This window comes from Micromys minutus (assembly GCF_963924665.1).
Source record: "Micromys minutus genome assembly, chromosome: 9".
Taxonomy (NCBI): domain Eukaryota; kingdom Metazoa; phylum Chordata; class Mammalia; order Rodentia; family Muridae; genus Micromys; species Micromys minutus.
In genome coordinates, this window is record NC_137978.1 from 44,760,756 (window position 1) to 44,784,239 (window position 23,484).

The 23,484-nt window shown below is 51.1% G+C and overlaps 1 protein-coding gene across 1 annotated transcript; it reads right to left on the reverse strand.

Annotated features, from left to right (window-relative positions):
- Positions 1-429: 429 nt before the first annotated feature.
- On the reverse strand, positions 430-19,453 carry SERINC2 (serine incorporator 2). Its single transcript, XM_080920592.1, has 10 exons — positions 19,312-19,453; positions 10,797-10,958; positions 10,049-10,239; positions 9,386-9,465; positions 8,824-8,961; positions 7,124-7,293; positions 5,318-5,408; positions 4,762-4,897; positions 2,226-2,435; positions 430-922 (listed from the first exon to the last, which is right to left on the reverse strand). The coding sequence occupies exons 1-10, from the start codon at positions 19,348-19,350 to the stop codon at positions 787-789; spliced, it is 1,353 nt and encodes a 450-aa protein (XP_080776718.1). The 5' UTR covers positions 19,351-19,453; the 3' UTR covers positions 430-786.
- Between the last annotated feature and the right edge of the window lie 4,031 nt (positions 19,454-23,484).

A 23,484-nucleotide genomic window follows, 5' to 3' on the forward strand; every position in this document is an offset into this window, starting at 1 on the left:
AAGCCACTTTCCTCTAATCATTGAGGAGCTAGGTGCCCTGTCCTCAGAGCCAGGCAGGCTTGGTCGCTCCAGGGCACAAGCCCTTTCTCAGGTGTTTCAAGGCCTAGGAATATTGTGGGTCTTCTCTGGACTCCCAAGGCATCAAACCCAAGGACCACTGCAGCTCTTGCTTAGAGGAATGGAGTGATGAGGTCCAGACTACGAATGCAGGGCATAGGGGAGCAGAGCTCCTGGGCAGACACTATAAACAAGGGTCGGGAGGCCAGCCCTGTCCAGTTCATCACCTCTGTCCTCTGTCCTGTTCACCATTCTCTCTAAGAACCTTATTCCAAGTGTGCCAAGCTCCCAGGTTGGCTAAGGAGGCACGGGGCCTCACACCAGGGGTGAGGAGCACAGGACACGGAAGGCACACACAGGTACAGGCATGTTTATTGGGTGAAGTCTTAGAGACTCAGTAAGGCACGTAGTCTAGGAAGGGGGTGGGCTCTGGGGGCTGGAGCACAGGCCTTAGTGGATAGGGTGGGCACCCCTGTCATCTGAGCAGCTCTGGGCCACTCTCTCCTTCCATGCCCTCTTCTGGGGACCCTGAGAACAGGGGTGACTTCTGTCCCAAGGGTAGGTACGCACAGCCATGGGCAAAGGGAGGTGGGGCTTGGGTCAGAGCATAAAGTCCCACAGACCCCGGAGTCACTGAAAATGGAGAATCCCGACTCAGGCAGGTCGTGGAAGAGTGTAGATAGGGCTGGCTCTTGTTGAGCCCCAAGGCACCAGGTAAGCAGGGCACTCTCAGCTGAAGTCTCTGTTGGGCAGGAGCAGGGGTGCCACCAGGGTCCACAGGTAGAGGAGCAGACCCGCCCAGCTGGCGCAGATTTTCACCCACACTGAGGTCCACGTGCTCATCATCTTCCGGGTCTCCCCAGGGCTGGAACACACCACAGGGCTCATGAGCCTGGTCCCCAGTCCTGTGACCCTCAGTCTTGTTCCCTGACCTGATGAACCAGCTGAGACATCGAAATCCAACCCTGGCTTTTACCCTGTTACCTCCTATCCCTGTGTTTCACACTGGAGACACCTGACATTGGACCCAACCTTGACCTGACTCCTGGTCCCTCACTTTGTCACCCTGAGACAGGTATGGTGATGCACACCTCTAATCCCAGCACTTGGGAGGCAGAGGCAAGAAGACTGTGAGTTCAAGATCACCCTTCACTACAGAATAAGTGTGAGACCGACTTAAACTATGAGACCCTTAACAAAAGCAAACCAAAAAAAGTCCAAGGCCTGTAATCCCAGCCTCTCAGGAAGTGAGGCAGGAGGATCTCATGTTCAGGGCCCACCTGGGCCACACAGAGAAGCCCTGTCTTTAGGACTTTGTCACCCAGTTCTTTGGCTCCTCATCCCTGAGGACTGATAAACTTTAATTTAACCCTATTTGTCCTCAGCTTTGGTTGTTAATCCAGTCACTCAGTCTTGGCCCCTGACCTTATTACCCCAACTTCAGCTCCTTGCCCCTCTACTGGTTCGAACCTCAGACCTGGCCCCAGTGTATATCGACAGAGTATGGCTCCCCAATCGTCCTGACAAGATGTGACTCTCAATGGTCCCAACCCCAATTCTAGACCTCTTGATTCTAGCTTTTTTTAAAATCTTTTCTTTATTTCTTCCTTCCTTCCTTTCTTCCTTCCTTCCTTCCTTCCTTCCCTTCTTCTTCTTCTTCTTCTTCTTCTTTTTTAATAGCCTGGCTGTCCTAGAACTTACTCTGTAGACCAGCCTGGGCTCAAACTCATGGAGATCCCTCTGTCTCTGTCCCCTGAGTTCTGGGATTAAAGATGTGTGCCAACACTGCCTGGTGACTCTGACCCTTGATTCTGTGACTTTGAGTCTGACCGCCAACATCCTAGTCCTGCCTCTTTATGCACCCCACACTGGACTCGCCCACAGTTCAGCCCTGATTTGCAAACATGGTCACCCTGCTCACCCCAGCCTTACTTCCTAACTGTTCCTTGTGGCCTCTGAGCAAACACATCAGAAGCTGGGCCAAGAAGACCCAGCAGGGAAACTAAAGCAGAGCAAGGGTTGGATTACGGGGCTCTAAGACAGACCCTGCCACCTATGATCCCAAGCTCCGAGCAGAGACTGGGACACCCAGGAGCAGCTGGAGGAAACACGGTCGATCCACCTGGGGCTGGCCGGGTCCTGTCACTCACCAGGCTGCTGTGGCATACCTGTACCAGTTGGTAAGTGTCATCATGACATGCAGGGAGGCCAGCACCAGACAGAAGTGGAAGAAGGAATAGCTGTAGGTGACACAGTCCTGTTCATTGTCGTAGGCACGGCCACCACTGACTGCCACCTGCTGCTGCTGCACAATCTCTGTTGGGCACTCCTCGGTCTGCATCAGGTTGTTCACCTGACGGTGGTCAGAGGATCGCAGGCTGTGGGGGAGGAAGGCAGGCTGTTAGAGATGGGCAGACACAGCAGGGTGTAGTCCCACAAGCCATGGAACTGGTAACAGTACTGGGTGGTCTTGGCTCCTTGGAGACCCAGGAACCAACAAACTGTTCAGACCCCAATTCCTTATGTCCCAGAGTATAATACACCCTCTGTGAACCCTGGATTTCTTCAATGTGTCTCATGAATGCTCTGATCAGGGTATAAACTAGTCATTTAGTACCATTCGCAGAACAGGTGCTGGATACTGAGTACACAGTACTGAGCACCAAGTACTGAAAAGCACCAAACTAGGAGCTGGTTAAGTTTTTGTCAATTTGACACAAACTAGGATTCTTCTAGAAAGAGAGAACCGCAATTGAGAAATTGTCTATCAGAACAGCTTCTAGGTAGTCTTTGGGACTTCTTAATTACCAGTGCAGGAGGACCCAGAAGGACCCAGCTCACTGTGGGTGGTGCCACCCTGGACAGGTTGCCCTGGACCATGTAAGAAAGCAGGCTGAGCAAGCCATAGGGAGCAAGCCAGAAACCAATGTTCCTTCGCAGGACATCTTTCTGTGACGGGACAGTTGAAGCCCGGAAGCGTAAGCCGAGATAAATCCTTTCCTCTCAAGTTGCTTTTGATTGTGGTGTTTATCACAGCAACAGGAGGAAAATTAATGCAGGCTGTTTTGGGGGGTGGAGAGTGTTTATGTGTGTGTGCATGTATATATGTGGGTGTCCTTGCCAGTAGTAATATTGTGTGTGTGTGTGTGTGTGTGTGTGTGTGTGTGTGTGTGTGTGTGAACACTTGTGTAAACCAGAAGATGATGTTAGGTTTTTTTCCACAACTGCTCACAACTTTATCTTTTGAGGCAGAGTCTCTCATTGATCCCAGTTGACATTTCAGATTCACTGGCTGATTAGCAAGCTCCTGAGACTCCCTCATCCTCACCCCACAGGGCGGGCATTATAGTAGTGTGCTTGTATGCTGGAGACCCACACTCAGGCCCTCCTATCACTGCACCGTCATCCCGGCACTCTGGTTCTTTTGCACGACCATCTCACGTAGTCCTTGCTGGCCCGGAACTCAGTCATGATCCAGTCCAGGTTGTTCTAAAACTCACAACGACCCTCCCTCCTGCCTCTGCCTCCCGAAGGTTGGAATTACAGGCATAAGCCATATCAGGAAACCTTAAACTTTACTAGTCTTAGGGATTTTGTTGTAGCAATTGCTTTTATGTTTATGAAAAGAAGGCAGGGGCTGGAGAGATAGCTCAGTGGTTAAGAGCACTGACTGTTCTTCCAGAAGACCTGAGTTCAAGTCCCAGCAACCATCTGGTGGCTCACAGCCATCTGTAATGGGATCTAATGTCTTCTTCTGGTGTGTCTGAAGACAGCGACAGTGTACTCATAAATTAAATCTTCAAAAACAAGAAATGAAAAGAAGGTGGGGCAAGGGGAGTCAGTAGCAGAGCAAAGCCTGGCTGGATCTCAGCATTGAAAAGAAAGACAGAACAATGCCATTGGCTGTCAGGTAGCTCCGTGAGGTGAAAGTCCTTGCTGCACGATCTGGTGACTGAGTTTCATCCTCAGAATCCATGTGTAGGAGAGAACAGACTTCACTGACCTCCACGTGTGTGCCGTGGCACATGCATTCCCCCACATACATCATGCTCACATATGCCTGCACTTTTTTCTGGGTGACGGCCCTTCTTGGGCTTTTGGTTAGCTAATGAATGAATCAGTGTATTAGGCACTTGGGAGTTTCCTTTTTTTTTTTTTTTAACTGGAGTTTTGTTTTTCCTAACCTTATTATTTTTTACATGCTTTGGTGTTTTGCCTGCTCGTCCATCTATACGAGGGTGTCAGGTCCCTTGGAACTGGAGTTACAGACAGTTGTGAGCTGTTGAGTGGGTGCTGAGAATTGAACCCGGGTCCTTTAAAAGAGCAGCCAGTGCTCTTAACCACTGAGCCATCTCTCCAGCCCCTTCTTTGGAATTGTCTACAGCTTGTGTCTTAATACTTTAATTTTTTTGTCATTTCTATTGGTCCATCACATTGTTTTAATAAGCATTATAAGGAAGATAAAGTTTTTACAGAAATAATAAACAGGACCAAGGACATGGCTCAGAGGGCCAAGTCACCAGCTGCCAAGCCTGATGACCTGAGTTCAATCCCCAGGGAGAGAACCAGCTAAAAGGGTCATTTTCTTGTAAAAGCCTAAGAAGCTTTTTCCTCACCATGCTGGGTTTGGTTGTGGTGTTTATCACAGCCATAGAGAGCTCCACACTCAGTACCCCTGCCTCCCAGAGCACAAGCCCATGGTACCTAATGAAGAAGGTGCACAGGATGAAGATGATGAGGCCCACGATGCTCGGAGCATCCCACCACACCGTGCTGTACTCCTCCAGGCTCACCTGGCCTGTTCCGTTTTTAGTGGGCAAGTGAGGGTTGCATTTTTGGTCTAGGGGAAGAACACAAACACCTTGAACCTTTATATGACTAGATCTAGGAGTCAGGGAACTTTGAGGACAGGCAGAGAGCTGACCCAAGAGGACACACACACACACACACACACACACATGACCTTTTAAGGCCCAGCAGCAGGTAGCACATGGCAGATACAATGAAAGACAAACAATTCCAAGAGCAGATGAGACTCTTGTGTTCACCCTCCCCACCCCACCCCACCCCATACTACCCCAACCCAACCCACCCCACCCCACCCCTCTCCACCACACCTCACCCCACCCCACCCCACCCCATACCACCCCATCCCACACCACTCCACCCCACACCCAGTGACTCTGGGTATCCTGGACACCTGTGATGTTCCTCACACTTCAACAGGCCACACTGGACCAGCAGCCTGTCTCCCACTCACCAGGGACATTGGATAGGGCAGACCAGGTGACAAACATTGTATACAACGTTATGACAGAGGCTTGCAGCAGACCTGAGTTGGGCTGGGCTTCCTGGCAAATAAAAGTCCATAGGTAAGAGCCCAAGCACCCAGCCCACCAGATCACCCATCACTCCATCGTACCCCAAACCAGAGGCCTAATTCTTTCTCTCCAAACCCACAGATGACAAGCACCCTTTCTTCTGTAAATGTTCAGGTCGGCTTCTCCAGTTCGCTCAGCTTCACTTGCCCGTACCCCACTGTCACCTCCAGACACCCCAACACTCAGCCTGCTCAGCAAACCCCTTGCCCCTCTGTGGCTTTGAAACCAGACACATTCCTGGCCCCTCTGCCTGGGGGTGGAGGAAGTGAACTGGAGAGGAGGGAATAAAGCCCTGAGCTCCTGCTATGGTACCTCATGCCCTACCAGCGCCCTGCCTTTGATCAAATCTCTGCGACCAAACTCCTTTTGTTTGGCCTTGACTCCTATTGCTGGAACTTGCCCTCTCCACACTCCATGCCTGGAGTCAGCTACCTGGATTCAAACCCCAGCCCCGCTGTGTATAGCCTTTGCTAACTCTCCTCCTCCCCTTCTTTTTGTAGAAGGGTGTGTGTGAGTGACTGTGTGAGAGAGAGCATGTATGTTCATGTATGAGTGTGTGAGTGTATGTGTGTATGTGTGTGTATGAAAGAGGATGAGTGTGGATGTATGCATGTGTGTGCATATGAGCGTGTGTGTGTGTGTGTGTGTGTGTGTGTGTATGTGTGCATGTATGTAATAAAGTGTGTGTGTGTGTGTGTGTGTGCACATGCATATAAAGGCCAGAGGACAACCTCAGCTGTTGTCCCTCAGGAACGTCTCCTTTGTTTTTTGAGAGACAAGGGTTCTCAGTAGGACCTGGCACTCTCCAATGTGACTGGACTGGCCGTCCCAGCTCCTGGGTTATAAGCATACCTGAGCCTTTTGACATGGTGCTGGGGATCAAACCCGTGCTCTCACGCTGACACAGAGAGCACTTTAGTGGCTGAGCCAACCCCACCCCCTCTCACTCCTTTAAGCCCATTTGTTCCATAGTGAAGCAGAAATAACAATGTGAGAAATGAGAGACTCGGGTGCCAGGTGCCAGGGACGGCTGACTCCTGCCCTCCTTCCTATAATTCGTCACTCAGAGCGTGGTGACAGCAGGTGCCCACCCAGTGAGGCCCATGGGCATCTCCCTTCATAGGCTCCAACTTTCACCATGGGAAATGAAGGCTCTGAGCAGAAGAGAGGCCCCCAACTTTTGTACTAATGAGCCCCCTCCAAAGAAAAGAAAAGAAAAGCCTTGGGCTACGTATGCACACTGAGATCCAAACTGGGAAGTCCTTGTGAAAAGACGATTCAGCCAGCCTTGGCCATTGTCACAAAGGATCTGGGATAGGATGTCAACACTTCCATTTGAACTCTGAACATCATTTCTCTTGGCTGGTACATTAGTCACTATAGCAACTGCTAGAGTCGGCTTGATGCTATCTGCCTAGTCAGACCTCCATCCTGAGAGCAACCCTAAGAGCATTTTCCCCTTGAGGAGGAGAGGTGCAGCACAGTTAAAGCACTTCGCTAGGGCTGGAGAGATGGCTCAGCAGTTAAGAGCACCGACTGCTCTTCCAGCGGTCCTGAGTTCAAATCCCGGCATCCACATGGTGGCTCACAACCATCTGTAATGGGATCTGATGCCCTCCTGTGGAATACAGGCATATATGCAGGCAGAAAATCTGCACAGGGATTTGCCCAAAGGACAGACTCACCTGGACCTTGGGCAGGACAGCAATGATGGAGACGCAGACACAGAAGGTGAGGTTGAGGCTGATGAAGATCTTGCCCTCGTGGCAGGCTCCAGACTCCGTGTAATAGACAAACATCAGTGCCACAGCAGCGATGGACAACAGGTAGAAGAGGAAGGTGAAGAAGAAAAGGCCTGGGCAGAGCGGGTGCAGAACAACGCTCAGATCTAGGAGGCAGAGGGAGGAACGCCAACCACCCCCAGGGGACTGCAGCCTTTCTGAGTTCCTGTCCCAACCCAACCCACGGTGACATGGTTAACAATGACTAATCCAGCAATAAACCCAGGCTCTAACCCAAACTCAAATTATTCTATTTTCTAAAATAGTCTCATTGATGTGATTGTTGTTGTTGTTGCTGTTGCTGCTGCTACTGTTGTCTTGAGACTGGGTTTCTCCATGTAGTCTAGGCTATCCTCAAACTTGCTCTGTAGACCAGGCTGGCCTCAAACCCCTGCTTCTGCATTCAGAGTGTTGGAATTAAACTATGTACCACCACACCAGGACCTTTATTGTATTATTTTGAGAGTGGGTGTATTTCATGTAACTCATGTAACTCAGCCTAGCCTCCAACTCACTATTTAGTAGGGGCTGGCTTTGAACTCTTAACCCTCTTTTATCCACTTCCTAAATGCTATCTTACAGGTGTATCATGCCTAGCTTCTTTAATTTTGTTAAATTATAATCCTGTGTGTGTGTGTGTGTGTGTGTGTGTGTGTGTGTGTGTGTGTGTGTTAATGTGTAGGTCAATGTGTGGTGCATTGCCAAGGCACACATGTGAAAGTCAGAGGACGACTCTGTGGATTCTCTTCTCCCACATTTATGTAAGATCAAACTCAGGTCACTAGGTTTGTGTGACAAATGTTTTTACCTTATTGCCACCGTCATAGTTAACTTTAATTGTTAACTTGGCCCAACCTAGAGTCACTTGAAAAAGGAGTCTCAAATGAAGAGCTGTCCAAATCAGACTGGCCTGTGGGAGGCCGATGTCTTTGGGAGATTGCCTTGGTTATTAATTGATGTAGGAGGGCCTAGCCCACTATGGGTGGCTCAATTCCCTAAGCAGGTGGTCCTCAATTGTATAAAATGCTTAAAGCATGAGCCTGTGAGCAGCCAGCTACAAACACATTTCTGTGGCTTCTTCCTTCCTTTCTCTTTTTTCTTTTTCCTTGAGACAATGTTTCTTTGTATAGATCTGGCTGTCCTGGATGCTCTGTAGAGCAGGCCGGCCTTTCATTTAGAGGCCTGCCTCTCCCTCCCAAGTGCTGAGATTAAAGGCGTGCACCACCACCACCCAGCTCACATTGTGCTTTTTTGTGTGGGTTCTGGGAATATAAACTCAGGTCTTCATATTTTCAAAAGAGCAATGAGTGCTCTTTCTTGTAGACTTACAATAAGTGCCTGAGATTCAGCAGGGCAACCTGCTGCTAGGATTTCAATGACCAGACACCACTTAAATCATGATTGAGCTACCACCAAAAACGCCTGGCCCATTTCCTGCTGTGTGCAGTCTGTCCTACAGAAACTACTGACCTCACCCCCTTAGGGCCTCTCAGGCGACTTCCCACAACCAATGTCTTCCTCCACCCCTCCCCAAACTTCCTCAACTCCAAACCCCATAAATGAGGCACCCAGCCCCTCAGTGTGGCAGCCAGCACGACACTGACCTGCGTACCAGGCTGGAGAGTCACACTCCTCGGCCTTACACAGCCACCTCTGATTCCAGGAATGGGCAAAGTCAACGAACAGGATCAGCTGGATGAGGATGAAGAGGAAGGAGCCCACGACGCCAAAGTAGAACCAGACTGTGGGAAAGAGGGCTGTGAGGCAGGTGGTTGGGGCCACAGGAGCAGCTGTGGGGACAGCAAGTCCCCAGGGTTTCTAGCATAGCCTCAGTCCGGTGTTCTTTCTCAAACACACACTCATTCAGTAGTCTCTAATGCCATACTCTGCAAGTACAGTCCCCTCTCACGGGTCGGCCAAGTGGTGTTCATGCTAGATGGTCCCCACCCCAAGTTACCCTAAGGTGCCAAAGCCAAGCATCGGGATGCTATCTAGTGAAGGGAATGTCGAGGACCAGCTGCCACCAGGAGTCAGTGAGATGCCAAGGCAAAGAGCCACCCACCCTTCCACCTTCCCACCCTCCCTCCCTCCCACCCACCCACCCAGCCACCCTCCCTCCCTCCCTCCTTGCTGCCCCTCCCCTCCACTGTCCCTGCAGCCACCTACTCTTGGGAAAGGAGCCATCAGGGATGTAGAAGGCACCCACGGTGATGCCCACAAGGATCAGGAATTTAAAAAACCAAAACCTGCAGGAGAAACGAAGAGGAGAGCCGAGTGGTGGGCGCCAGGGACACACAGCCAGAGCAGAGGCAGCCCAGGAACTCCACCCCCAAGAAACAGGTCCTGGGAGAGGTGAAGGGTCTTCCTGGGGATCTGACAGACAAAGGTTCTTTCCCATTCCGAGAAAAAGCCTGGAGCTCAGGCCGGTGGGAAGAACCAAGCAATGAGACGTCACTAAACTGCTGTGTGACCTCAGGCAAACCACTACCCTCTCTGATCTTTTTCCTCATTTGAAAAATGGATTTGAGTAGGGGTTGGGAAGATAGCTGAATTGGTGAAGTGATTGTCATGCAGGTCTGACAACTGACATTTGATCTCCAGTAACCACATACAAAATCCAGACATGCTTGTCCCTGGGGGCCAGCTAGCCAGGTTAGAGTAATCAGTCCCAAGTGGGAGACACAGTCTTCAAAAAGGGAAAGGTTTGAATGACTCCTAGGAACAGCTGAGGTTGACCTCTGGCTTGTAATGAGTCTGAGGGTGGGGTCTAGAGAGCTCTGGGGACAGGCAGAGGGGAGAAAAGCTTTTAGGGGAGCAGTCGCCCCTCACCCATTCTGGATGGCTGCTCTCGGGTCCCGGCTACTTCGGACACAGATCATTAACAGCATGAAGAAGAAGAAAAAGGCTGCTGTGGCAAAGCACATGCGGTAGACAGCGCGGAAACCCAGCAGGGAGCCGCAGTCCAGGGGGCCCTGTAGGACCACAGGTTGCTGGGCCCTGTCCTCACACACCCAGGGCAGCTGTGGAGACAACAGGGAAGACTGAGGGTCACCACCCACCAGAACCCAGTCTCCCATCACATCTGAGCCTGCCTCCAGCTCCAAGGCCTGTTTCGCTTTCTAAAAACTAAGAAAGGGGTCACTCAGGCCCCTAGCCCATCATGGCTGCAGCCTAGGTGACCATTTCCCTGCCTCCCTATTCCAATACTGCGACGTGTGAAGCCCTCCTTCCCAGAACGGTCTCCGCCCTTTGCCTTCAGTAGAACCCCTAAGAGGTCCACGGAACTCCGGGGAAAGCCAGCCTCTCTAAGGACTCCGCTGGGATCCACACCTATACACAGGCCAAGATTCCCAGCCTGGGCTTCAGCACTCGAGGGGAGACGCACTCCTGGGACCTGCCTGCAGAGGGCAGCGGTGATGAATAGGATTCTCCGCTGAGATCCACCCTGTCGGAGGTTCAGGTGTCCTCCCACCCCAGCTACCTACACAACATCAGTGCCTGGAACTTCAACCACCTTACCTGGCCAGTGGAGGGCGGGGCGATCCGGGCGCCTCCCTAGCCCCTCCCCGACACTCACCTTGTAAAGCTGACTCTCCACTCCGGGGCTCAGCATGATGATGGACACCAGGACCCCCAAGAAGAGGAAGCCGGTGAAGAGGAGGCGGCTCACCGTGGAGTTGCGGGTCGAGGGGCAACAGCCGCATAGGATGCAGGGCGCAGAGCCGCAGAGGCAGGATGCCTAGGGGAGATAGGGCCGGTAGCCTCGTTAGTCCCCTTCCCCATGTGCATACGGAGCACCCTCCAGCTGCTTCAGGTCTGATGAGCTGGGGCGATGACCCCATTTAATCTTCTAACCAGAGACTGAAACTGAATCCAGACAGGACCACAAAGCCCATAGGCAGCAAAGAGGGCTAGGGTCACTCTGTTTATCACTTAGGAGGAATCCAGAGGGCCAGCTGTCACTGATGAATGGCCTGTGTGACTTGTCACTCACCCTCTGATGTCAGATCATCTTCCATAAAGGGGAGGTGTCACAGCAGTAGGCACTCTTTACCGGTAGTAATGAGAACGAAGCAGGGTGTCTAAAACTGGGCTTTGTTTGTTTGTTTATTAAAGATGTATTTATTTGCTATATATATATATATATATCCAGTCCTGGGTGTTTAAACGTAAATCCCAGCCAGGGGTGGTGGCTCATGCCTGTAATCCTTGGGGCAGAAGGATCAAGAGTTCAAGGCCAGCCTCAGCTACATATCGAGTTTGAGGCCTACCTGAGTGACATAAGACCTGTCTCAGACAGACAGACAGAATGCAAGTTCCTTGAGAGCCCTGTCTCTTCCCCAGTTCATTTTTCTCTACGACTCTAATGTTCTTTGTACCTACCTTGTAACAAGGATGGATTTGTTTGTTTATTTATTTATCTGGTCTGCTTTGTTCACACGGTCAGACCCAGACATGATACTGGGAACCTATTAGAGAATCATAAACTACATGTTCAATGAACTTAAAGCATCCATACATGTTAAGACATGTTCAAGCATCGGGGATTGAGACTTCTCTGCAGCTGTGTTTTGCCTTGGGCTGACCCCATTCTGGACAGCAGGTGATGACACAAAGCTTCCCATCACCATTGAACCTGCAGTCTTCCCAGCTGAAACCACTGGGTGACTAAGGAAACTATACCATAACTGAGTCACTGAAGAAGAGCCTCGCTCCCCTGGAAAGCCAGTCCCTTCAAGCACAAGCCTTGAGGAAACAGCCTCCCTGGCCAGCCACAACCAGTCCAAGTCCTCCCCCCAGGTATTTGAGGACAAAGAGCAACAATCTTTGGTGGACCTTAAGACCTGACAGCAACGTCGCCCGTTTAATAAACTATTCAGGCTACTCCAAGATGCCCACTTCTGTGACTGGGCAAACCAGGCTGGTCTCGACTGGGTAATGGCAAGTCTTAGAAGGCCTCCTTGAGGAAGTGACGTGAGGTGAGGACCTAAAGGACCAGGAGGCAATGCCAGACCCGGAGGTGAAAATGCTCCTGCCTGGAGCGTCTGAGGAGGGAATGTGGAGAAGGCACGGTGTGCCTCTGACAGGCTGATGGGATCAGACCTGCAGCCTGCCCACGGGACCCTGGTTCTCATCCACAGGACAATGGGCATCCCCTGAGGATACACAGCCTCAGCTGCAGAAACCTCATCCAAAGCGTCAGCTTGGCTGACTGAAGCTTCTGAGGCTCTGGTTGCTCTGAGAGCTTTTCGGACACAACAGTGCTGCTGCCTTCCCATCTGCCTCTTCTCTCACACTGACACCTCCCTGGAAAAACTGTCACAAGACGGAAGGCAACAAGGATGCTGAATGCCGCACAAAAATTGTTCTTCTCGGGCTCCATTCCCCCAGCAACTACTGGCCACACCCTCCAGTTGTTCCCTGAAACCCCACCTCCTAGCTATAGCCATTTTGGGGTAAGCCTGAGAGATGTCTCATCTTACACATGAGGATGATGAGGCTAAAGGTTAAAGGGTTTATCATACAGCACCGTTAATTTAAGGCCAAGCTGAGCTAAACAATGCACTTGAAGCCAGCCCGCTCACTCCCTTCATCACCCCCCAAAAGTTTCATATGACCGAAGTCTGTAAGTCAGCCTCAGAGACTGTGCTGCCAGAGGCCTGGCTTTGCACAGACACACCGTTGCCCAGCCCAAGGCTCCCGGATGAGAGTGCCGTTTAATCTCTAACCTAACCAGCCAAGCAAATAATCCCTGCCAGGCTGGAGGGAACCCCTCCTACCTCAGGTGCCTGGTTTCCATTAGGCCCCACCTCTGGCCTGGTACACTTTCTCTTTGTGGCACTTGGAATAGACACGCTACCAGGTTCCAGTGAGATGTAGTTTCCGTTCACTCTGGCTCATAGAGGTCAAAAGCCAGATGCTCCTGGGGCTGGGGATGGGAGGGGGGCTCCAGATACCTGAAACCTCAGTGTGTCTAGAGCCTTATGCATATGCAGAGGACCCAAGTTAATAGAGACACAGGCCCACCACAGTACACAAATCCACCCCATTTGATCTTCCCCCACACCCTGGACTAATTTCCACTAGAACTGCTTCCTAAAGACACACTGGCCTCTGGACAGGAGGGAGAGACACATGAGCTCACAGGAACACCAGAAGTTCACTGTGGGGCTGTACATGTCAGGAAATAACAGGAGGCTGACAACCAGGTCCCTGTCACATACATCATGGTATTCCACAACAGGGCTGTTTTACTATGGGGGCAGCTGTGTGTGTGTGTGTGTGTGTGTGCTGTAGCTCATTAGATTATCATCTGTTGATTTCACAAACATAAAAATAATAAAGGTTTTAGCTAAATTCGAGGTGCATACCTGCTATTCAGGAAGCTAAGGCAGAAAGGTTGCAAGTTCAGGGTAGCCTAGGCTACAGAGTGAGGTCAAGGCTAACCTGGGTGACTTAGTGAGATCTTATTTCAAAGTTAAAATAAAGAATGTAATGTCTGAAGATACAGTTAAGTGCTAGCTTGTCACAAGATCTGGCTCAGTCTTTAGCACTGAAGAAAAAACTCAGTGTGTGTGTGTGTGTGTGTGTGAGAGAGAGAGAGAGAGAGAGAGAGAGAGAGGTGGAGGTTGAACAATCCCATCCTTGGGTGGGTGACAAGATGAATTTTGGTCTAGATATCCACTAGAATGTTAAAGCAACTCTTAGGAAGAAAAATTTAGGTGTAGCGGTGCATGCCTGTAAACCCAAGCAATTGGAAGGCAGAGAGAGTTCAAGGCCAGCCTGGGTCACCCCGTGAGATGTGTCACAAAATAAATAAATAAATTCCAACACATGCTTCAGCCTGCAGGGCACGGTTCCGGTTGACATAATCCCAGCACAAAGGACAGGAGTGGTATCGGGAACCCAGTCACTGAGTTCACTGAGAGGAAGTTTCGGTGAGCTGGTGTGGGGTCCAGGGACTGAAGAGTCACTATGCACAGGAATTTCAGTCTATGGAGGTGAAAAGACGCTGCAGACGCTGCTGGCAATGGCATGCATTTCCGTATGAACAACTCAATGTTCTTGAACTGTAAGAAAACCGGCTAAAATAAAGCCAAGGGAGGCCACCACGGGAGGCCCTTGAACCCCTCTGCCTGAGATCAGTCAGGGTCACATACTGAGTCCTGGTTCAAAGGAAATGATGGCTGTAGTGACAGTTTATGTGTGTTTTGTCACAATACAAAGCTGGGGGCCCTGATATAACTCAGCTCCTGCCTGCACACAGCTTTGGTTTAGATCCTGGATGATCAGATGTTCAAGGTCATCCTCAGCTACATTGTGAGTCTGAGGCTAACCTGGCTGCATGAGACCCTGAAGGAGTGGGGAGAAAAGAAAGAGAGGCAAGAAGGAAGTGGGAGGGGAAGGGAGAGGGAAAAAGAGAAAAGCAAAGGGAGGGAAGGAAAGAAGAGGTGGGGTGAGCAAGCCATTTCATCTCCCTGACCCTGCTGCCCCAGCTGGGAATGAGGTTATAGTTCAGAGGCACCAGGCACTTGCCTTATGCACAATGCTCTTGAGTTCAATACCCAGTAACGCAAACAGACAAAGCTGGAGGTGATAGTTCATGTGAGTACTCCCAGAACTTGGGAATCAGAAGCAGGAAGATCATGAGTTCAAGGCCATCCTCAACTATATGAGTTCAAGACCACCCTGAGCTATGTGAGACTCTCAAGAAAACAAAGTATCAAGAAGGGAAGGGGATAGCAAGAGGGGAAGGGGAAGGACAAGACAGTAGAGACAGCAACCACAAACAGTATTTTATCTTCAGGACTTCCGGGTTTGCTGGAGCAGTACTGGGAGGTAGCCTTTTCTCAAAGCTCATGCCAGGGAATTTGGATTTCCTCTCAAAAGAGATAGGAACTCAGTGCCAAGAAGAGTGGCCGCAGATTTATCCTTTGTGACAGAACTGTGGTCCCAGAATGAGGAGGCAGATGGTGGAGCGGGGGCGCAGAGAGTCACTGGCTGTTCTGAGTCACCCAGAAGAGGGAACTGACATCAGGAGACAGGATGACGGTGGCAGTTATCACACAGTGCCAGAACCGACAACATTCAATCTGACAGTGCCACTTGCCTGGGCTGGGCCATTTAACTAGGACTATCTGAGATAATGACAAGGCCCTCAGAGACTAAAACAAAGATCAAAGATCCGAACGGTAGGCATTATACTGTATAGCATGGCATGATACGTGTTTCATTACCATTTAGAAGACAAAGACCTGGCACAGGGAAGCACCCTGCAGCCTCCACAAGCCACAGTTCCACTGGCTGAGCCACCTCAGCCGCCAGTCGCAGAAGCAGAGGCAGCTGGATGGTTTCTAGACAGCTCTGGGTTTCATGGTGTCTCCGGTATTCCCACTTCCTCATCAGCAGTCCTTGGTAACTCTCCACTGTGTGATGTTTCTGGCTTGGCTGCTACACACCAGCTGAATGCAGAATTCCTCCTTGTACCCTCTCAGTCCTGCTACACAGGTGAGGAGTGGGTCCCACTGTTCCTCCAATAGACATGGAGAGGATTATGTGCTGCCCACAGTGGGCAGATGGGAAGATGCCAAGTTAGGGTTCGAGCCCACGCCTTACAAAGTCCCTCAGATGCACAATCCTCCCTAGAACTCTGCTGGCCATCTAGGATGTGTGACTTGCCCTCTATGATCCCTGCCTATCCCCTCCTCTAAGGCAGGACTCACCTGTCCAGTGCAAAGGCCAGGCAGAAATGGATATCTGGGTATGGCCAGGAGAACACAAAAATCTCCCATCAACCCAGGCTCTTCCCATCTTTCCATCAAAACTTCTCCTGGGTCCAGAGGAACAGCTCAGCGGTTAAGAGTGCATGCTACCATCATTGAGGACCAGAGTGCAGATCCCAGAACCCACATAACAAATCATGGGTCTCATGAACACCTGTTACCAAGCTTCTGGGCAGAGTGGAGACAGGAAGAGACCTGGAGCTTACTGGCTTCCAACCTAGCCAAGAAAGCATGAGCCCCAGGTTCAAAGAAAGACCAGCCCCCATAGGAAAAGGTAGACAGGACATCTGACTCTTCTGGCTTCTGTAGGTGCACATGTATGCATGCGCACATGTATGTATGTACACATGTGCCTGCACATGCATTCACACATACAAATAAATAAACCTGTAAAACCTTCGCTCCCATGGGACAACTTTTCACGGAGGCAGGATGCTGCTGGTACTAGGGAGCATCCCACTGCACCACCTAATACTGTTTTGCTGCGAGGAAATCACTGAATCTCAATGATCCAGCTTCTCCATCAGCAAAATAGATGTGGATTTTCTGAGACACATCCAAGCGCAGGACTCAAGCTAAGGATGGTCAGAAACTTTGGGTCCTTCTTTTCACTCATTTTCACTCATTTTCAAGACAGGGTTTTTCTGTGTAAGCTCCCACTGTCCTAGAACTCACTCTGTAGACCAGGCTAGCCTCAAACTCCGAGATTACCTGCTTCTGCCTCCCAAGTGCTGAGATTGAAGGTGTACGCCACTACCACCTGGCAGGATCCTGCCACTATTTCCCAAGTGCTAAGATTCTAGGTAGTACCCAGGGCTTCGTCCACACGAGGCAAGTACTCTACCAACTAAGTCACAAGCCCAGCCAGAAGTGGAAACAATATCAATCGCAACACTAGGGTCTTCACAAAGATTAAAGGAAAGGACACATATGCAGAGTGACAATTGCTGTTGATTGTCAGTTTGACAGGATATAGAACAATCTGAGAGACAAACCTCAGGCAGGTCTATAAGGGGAGTATCTAGATTAGTTAACCAAGGTGGGTTGACCATGTAAATATGGATGAAAAGATTCTGTGGGCTAGAGTCCCGGGCTGGAGGAAGAGAAGGAGAGCTGAGCATAAGCATCTATCTCCCTCCCCTTCCTGTCCAGGCCACGTGACTCCACAAACTCCCGCCATAAAGTCTGTGCTGCCTTAATAGACAGAACCCTCCACCTGTGAGCCAAGAGGAACCCTCCCTTCCTTGAGTTGCATTTGTTGGATATTTTGTTGCAGCAAGGAAAATATTTATTTTCCTTGCTGCAACAAAATATCCAACAAATATATATATCCCAGGCTTGCTTGAAATTGACTCTGTCGACCCGATCTTCTGCCTCTACATTCTGAACACTGGGACGGCAGACATGCACCACTACATCTGGCTTCAGATTCTTAAAACTGATTTTAGCTTCCTTTTATGTGCATGCTTATGTGCACGCAGTGCCCAAGGGGATGAGAGGGGTCATCATATACCTTGGAACTGGAGTTGCAGACGGTTGTGAACTGCTATGTGGGTGCTGGGATTCCAACCTGGATTCCAACAGCTGCGCCATCTCTCAGCTCCGGGCTTCAGATTTTAAGCCCAGCTGAAGACCCTTGTGCTCTCACTGTGCAACTGGAAGGGAGAGAGCTAACTCCCCCCATAAGCTGAGGGTCTGAGCAAGCCTGGCTGACCTCAGCTCTGTAGCCTGCAGACTGGGTGACTCAGGGCAGTTCTTGGCTCTACTCTCCAGATGGAATTCTCCACCTATGTCTCCTCCAGGGTGATAACAGCTTCCAAAATGCCCACTCACTGTACACGGGATCTGGGTGGCAGTTTCCACCTCTTATCTGTTCATATCACCAAGAGTAGGCCAAGGGAGGTACTAAGGTGGCCTTCAGCTCAGTCTTGGAGAGATCAAGATCTAAGGATTGGCAGAAATGCCCTCAAAACCCCTCTCCCAGTAGGGCACAGGTAACCAGACTAAACCAGATGGGAATATTGTGGTCTGCAAGTGGGTAGGTCTCCCTCCCTAACCAGGAAGCAAACCCATCCCAGGAAGGGGTATGGGCATTAGCAAGCAATAACCTTACTCTGATCTCCTGTTCAGGCTAGGGCGACACACACACACACTTCAGTGAGAGACCCAAGAGAGGACAAGAGCTGTGTCCAGGGACCCACTCCGTTGCCTCCCCAGACTGACCTCACTCTCAGAAAACGGCTACAAAGAAAATCTCTAAATGTCCAGCTTTCGCCTGGGTACCGGCTCCTAACACGCACACAAATCAGGGACAAAGGATGCAAGTCCTGAACCTTCCTTCAGCAGCCAGCCACCGGAGCCCCTCTCCGCCCCTCTTTGTGTGGGGCCAGAAGGGGAGGGAGCTGTCTGAAAGAACCTCAGATTTAATGAGGGGAGGAAGGAGAGGAAAGGGGGCTGGGAAAAGGGAAAGTAGGGGCCTCCCAGCCGGTTATGGCTGAATCCCCTTCCTCTATGTTGGTTGCTGCCCCAAAACAGCCGACCAGGTGGGCACACACGACCTCCCTCGATTTCTGGGCCTTCCCAAATCCAAAGTTTGGCACAGGTAGTCTGTGACAACAGACACCAACCTCACTCAAGAGCGGCGTGGGAGAGGGGGCTCCTTCCCACCCTTCCCTCCCAACCCCCATCCTCTTTCCAGCTCGAGCTGGAGGGAAGGGGTCCACTTGCAGGGGGAGTGCCCTAGAGTGAGCGGGCCAGACTGTGCGCCAAAAGAGGGTGCAGACGGAGCCGGTTATGACGCTCAGACAGAGAGACGGAGCCCAAACCTTAGAGATGTGAACGGGACAAACACAAAAGAACAGACCAAGCCAGGCGACAGAGACAGAATGACAGACGCTCTGCCAGAAGGACAGAAACGCAGGCACAGCGGGACCGGGACCCTGCCAGTTACACAAAGAGTCCCGCGCCCCAGAAAGAGGCGCGCCACGCACCCGGGGTGGGGGGCGCTCTGAGCTAGAGAGCACGCAGTGGCCGCGGGACTCCCGGGACCAGCTACCGGCTTCAGTATCCCAGTTCCCGGAGCGGCGGCGCCCTGGGCGCCGGGCCGCGCCCCACCCCTCCCCCGCGGTCACCCGAGCCGCGACACCAGCTGTCCTGCGCACCGAGGCCGTAGCAGAGCGGCTGCGGGATTAGAAGGGCGCCGGTGGGGCCCCAGAAAGGCAAGTTTGGAGGAAGCAAAAAGAAGTATTTGGAGAAAGAAGGTAGAGAAAAAGTGAGCGGGGCCGCGGCGGGGACGGGGTGGGCACTCACGCAGCTGAGCAGCGAGCAGGCCCCCAGACAGGCCCCCATAGCGGTGCGGGGCGCGGGGCGCGGGGCACCGGCCTCGGATCCCGGATCCGGTGGGACTCCAGGCGCTTGGCTGGCCCCACCCCAAGCCCATCCCCGCCCCGGCCCCGCCCCACCTGCCGAAGCCGCTCGTCACTTTCCGGCGACGACACTCGGGACCTCGTAGGACTCACCTGGTACAGGTACTGACGCCAGACTTTACCTAAAGAGGTTGAGATGGGGGAAAAGTCCAGCAACGACGGGGCACAGCCCAACCCAACTCTGAGCTCTCATTGTATTCTGAACCAAAGCGAGAATTTGGTAATACATCTGGGTTTGAACTTCACCAGGGTCATTGTGTGACTGACCCCAGAATATTGTCACTGTTAGAGGACATAAGAGGTGGTCTTCCCTGATTGATGCCTTTGGATCTCGGCACAAAACCTCAGCTCAATCTATGGATGCTGAATGATAAACTACTAGATGAAAGGGGAGATGGTAATGTGCCTGAGTCGGTAGAGTGCTTACAGAACATCCATGAAGTCCTGGGTTTGGTCCACATAAAACAGGGCACAGTGGCTCATGCCGGTAACCCAGCACTCAGGAGGCAGGAATCACAAATTCAAAACCATCTTTGGCTGCAGAGCCAAATCTAGGTCAGCCTGGGCCACATGAGATCCTGCGGAAGGAAAGAAGAGATAGAAGGAGGAAGGAAAGGGGAGAGGGACAGACGGAGGAAGAACCAGCGAGGCTACTTTGCTTCTCTGAGCCTCAGTTTCCCCTATTGAAACTAAAGGTGCTTACCTCATGGGACTGTTAGAACACACAGCAAGTGTTCCATGAATAAGAGCCTGCATCATGCCCATCCCAGTTAAGACTCCAGCTTCGTACTTGTTCAGACCCCTTCCCTCCATCCACCTCGTCTTCAAACTACTGGCTCTGTCTTGGACCACACAGACACACACACACACACACACACACACACACAGAGAGAGAGAGAGGGGTGGGGGAGAGAGAGAGAGAGACGGAGACACACAGAGAGACAGATACACACAGAGACACACACACATAAACACACACTGCTCAGCACTCCACACACACACAAACACACACACACACACACCACTCAGCACTCCTCACTCATACACACACGAGAGCAAGAGGCACACACAGACACAAACATACACATAGAGAGCAACAGATACACAGATAGACATACACACAGAGACAGATACACACAGAGACACACACACATAAATACACACTGCTCAGCACTCCACACACACACAAACACACACACACACACACACACACCACTCAGCACTCCTCACTCATACACACACGAGAGCAAGAGGCACACACAGACACAAACATACACATAGAGAGCAACAGATACACAGATAGACATACACACAGAGACAGATACACACGCACACACACTCACTGCTCAGTACCACACACACACACACACACAGTACTCAGCAACACACACACTGCTCAGCACTCCTCACTCCTTGGTCCATGTGCAACCATGACCTCCCAGGTAAGGAGGTCACTGGGAGAGGGCATCCTAGCAGGTCATCCCCAGGGTTGTGAGACGCAGCCACAGAGTTCTGTAATTATGGTAGCTCACCCTAGCCTTCTCCCCATCAACTCTAGACCAGATAATGTTGGGGAAGGAAGTCCATAGGTTTGGCTGGCCCCAGGGGCCAAAGATCCGGCCCAACTGCTTCCCTGGGTGATTCATACAGCACCTGGCTGAGCTGGTAATTGTGCCAGGGCTGTTCCACAAATACCCTGCACTTTCCCTCCTCCACACATCAGCCCACCTGGTGCCTGCCTCCAGAAAGTCCTTCTCCTTGTCTACCCATGGTGCCTTCAAAGCTGTGCTCACACCCCACATTTTCTAGATGAAGAGACCCATGACCACCAGCCTGAGACCTAACCTGACTGTAAATGAACCTCAGCCCACATCCATGGTGCGTCGCGAATAGTAAACCTCACATACAATTCACTTTAGCAGAACTCCGTCAAGAGCCATGCTCTTTCATGACACCGTTTGGGTCTGAGAAAGATTCATTCTCTGCCCCAGGTCACACATGAGAAAACAGAGGTTTGTGTTACTGGTAAACTTAGCATTGGCCAGACACTGGCCATGGTCATAGAAATTGCTGCTATTGCTACTCAGATCTACACAGCTCAGAAGGGGTTGAACTAGGGGACCATCAAGGGTAGCCTTGACCTCAGATCCCCAAAGCCTATCCTTAGCGATTTGTACCTCTCTTGGAAAGTAGAAGGGATGAAAAACGTGACCCTCCCCAATTCACCTCTGGCTGTCCCCTCTCCCTCAAGCCATGCACAAGGAGGCTGCACAGCACGGCAGGATGCTTACTGAAAGGAAATGTGAGCTGCCTCCTCATCCATCATCCTGACCCAAGGGCTCCACAGTCACCTTTCACACGTCTGTCCTCTAAGCCTGAAGTGCTACCCACCTTCTGAATGTGCCCATGCCAGGGGTTTGCTTCCTTGGCACTCCTCCCCCATCATCTGGATCCTCCCCCAACATCACCTCCCTTCCATGACCCAGCACAGAGACACAGAAGGGTGACATCTTGGGTCCTGATGCTGCCCCAGCGTCCCAGAGCCTGTGCCGTCCTGAGGACACCTCCATCCCATTCCTTGGGGTATGACCTGGTTACTCTGCTTAAGTCTACAAAGCAGGTATGAGCATCTGAGAACATGATCTAAGAAGTAGTTGTTTTTTGAGCTGGTGAGGTGGTTGAGGATAGCTCTCTGTAACTGCGGCTAGCCTAGAACTTGCTTTGTAGACCAGGCTGGCCTCGAGCTCACAGAGATCTGCCTGCCTCTGCCTCCCAAGTGCTGGGATTAAAGGTGTGCACCATCAAGGCCAGCTGGGCAGATGCTTGCTGAGAGGAGAGGGCATTAGTATAGCCACAGCACAGAAAGAGCCCCTCAGTTGCAGGCTGGAAAATTTCCCAGCAGGATGCTGTGCTGTCGTGACCCTGGCTTTACCCCTGCCTGAGACGGAGGCCAGCTAGGCTTTGGAATCTCCCGCATCACCCTGTAGGAAGGGACCCGCCCGCTCTGTGTATATTACTCACTGTGTAGCTCTGTCCGGGTGCTTCCTCCTCCTTCAGCCTCACACTTCTTATCTGTAAAATGGAAACAATCATCTTGCTCTAGTTATCTCAGAGACTGTTGAGGACGTGATATTCGGGAGTGGATCAAGGGCTGGAGAGATGGCTCAGTGGTTAGAGCACTGGCTGCTCTTCCAGAGGTCCTGAGTTCAATTCCCGGCAACCACATGGTGGTTCACAACCATCTGTAATGGGAACCATCTTCTGGTGTCTGAGGAGAGCGACAGTGTACTCACATACATAAAAAGAAAAAAAAAAAAAAAGAAAGAAAGAAAAGAAAACAATCTTAAAAAAAAAAAAAAAAAGGAAAGGAAATGGATCAAGCTGGGAGGTGGTGGCACACGCCTATGGTCCCAGCACTCAGAGGCAGAGGTGGGTGGATCTCTGAGTTAGAAGCCATCCTGGTCTACAAAGTGAGTTCCAAGACAGCCAAGGCTACAGAGAGAAAACCTGTCTCAAAAATAAATAAAAACAAAACCAAAACAAAAAAACCAACCAAACAACAACAAAACAACCAAAAACACAGGAGGTATCAAACATTTGGTTGCTTGGCAGCCTCAGTCCAGCAGGCCTTTCCCTCAGTCTTAAAGCTCCTTTATGAGACTAGAGTAGCTCTGTCTCTCACACCTCCAAAGACAAGACCACAGTTAACAGCTGTGTGACCAATCACAGGTCACCGAGCTTCTCCAATCCTCACAGGAGTGCTCAGATGCAGGATTCAGCACAGAAACCAGATCCACTGAGAAAACGTTGCCAGGGTCATTTGGTCCATCCTCCTGTGTGGTTCATGCTCAAATCCCTAGTCCCCATAGGAAGCAAGCCTTGGCTTCTATATTCGATTTACCCCAGGGCTCTCTGATCAACTATTCCTGGGCTTGACTTTTCAAATATGAAATATAGGAACTAAATCCTCCCTAAGCCTTCAGTGCCCCCAACTCCCCACAGTTAACTGGTACCCAACCCTCTCACCATCCTCCCGTCCATGAGGACTCAGATGTGC

Bases quoted from the DNA above. Each gene is read 5' to 3' on its own strand.
- SERINC2 (XM_080920592.1), bottom strand. From the start codon at position 19,350: ATGGGGGCCTGTCTGGGGGCCTGCTCGCTGCTCAGCTGC. The intron at 10,959-19,311 runs GTGAGTGCCCAC...TATCTCCCCTAG, and splicing joins CCTGCTCGCTGCTCAGCTGC to GCATCCTGCCTCTGCGGCTC. The intron at 10,240-10,796 runs GTGAGTGTCGGG...TTGTCTCCACAG, and splicing joins TGGAGAGTCAGCTTTACAAG to CTGCCCTGGGTGTGTGAGGA.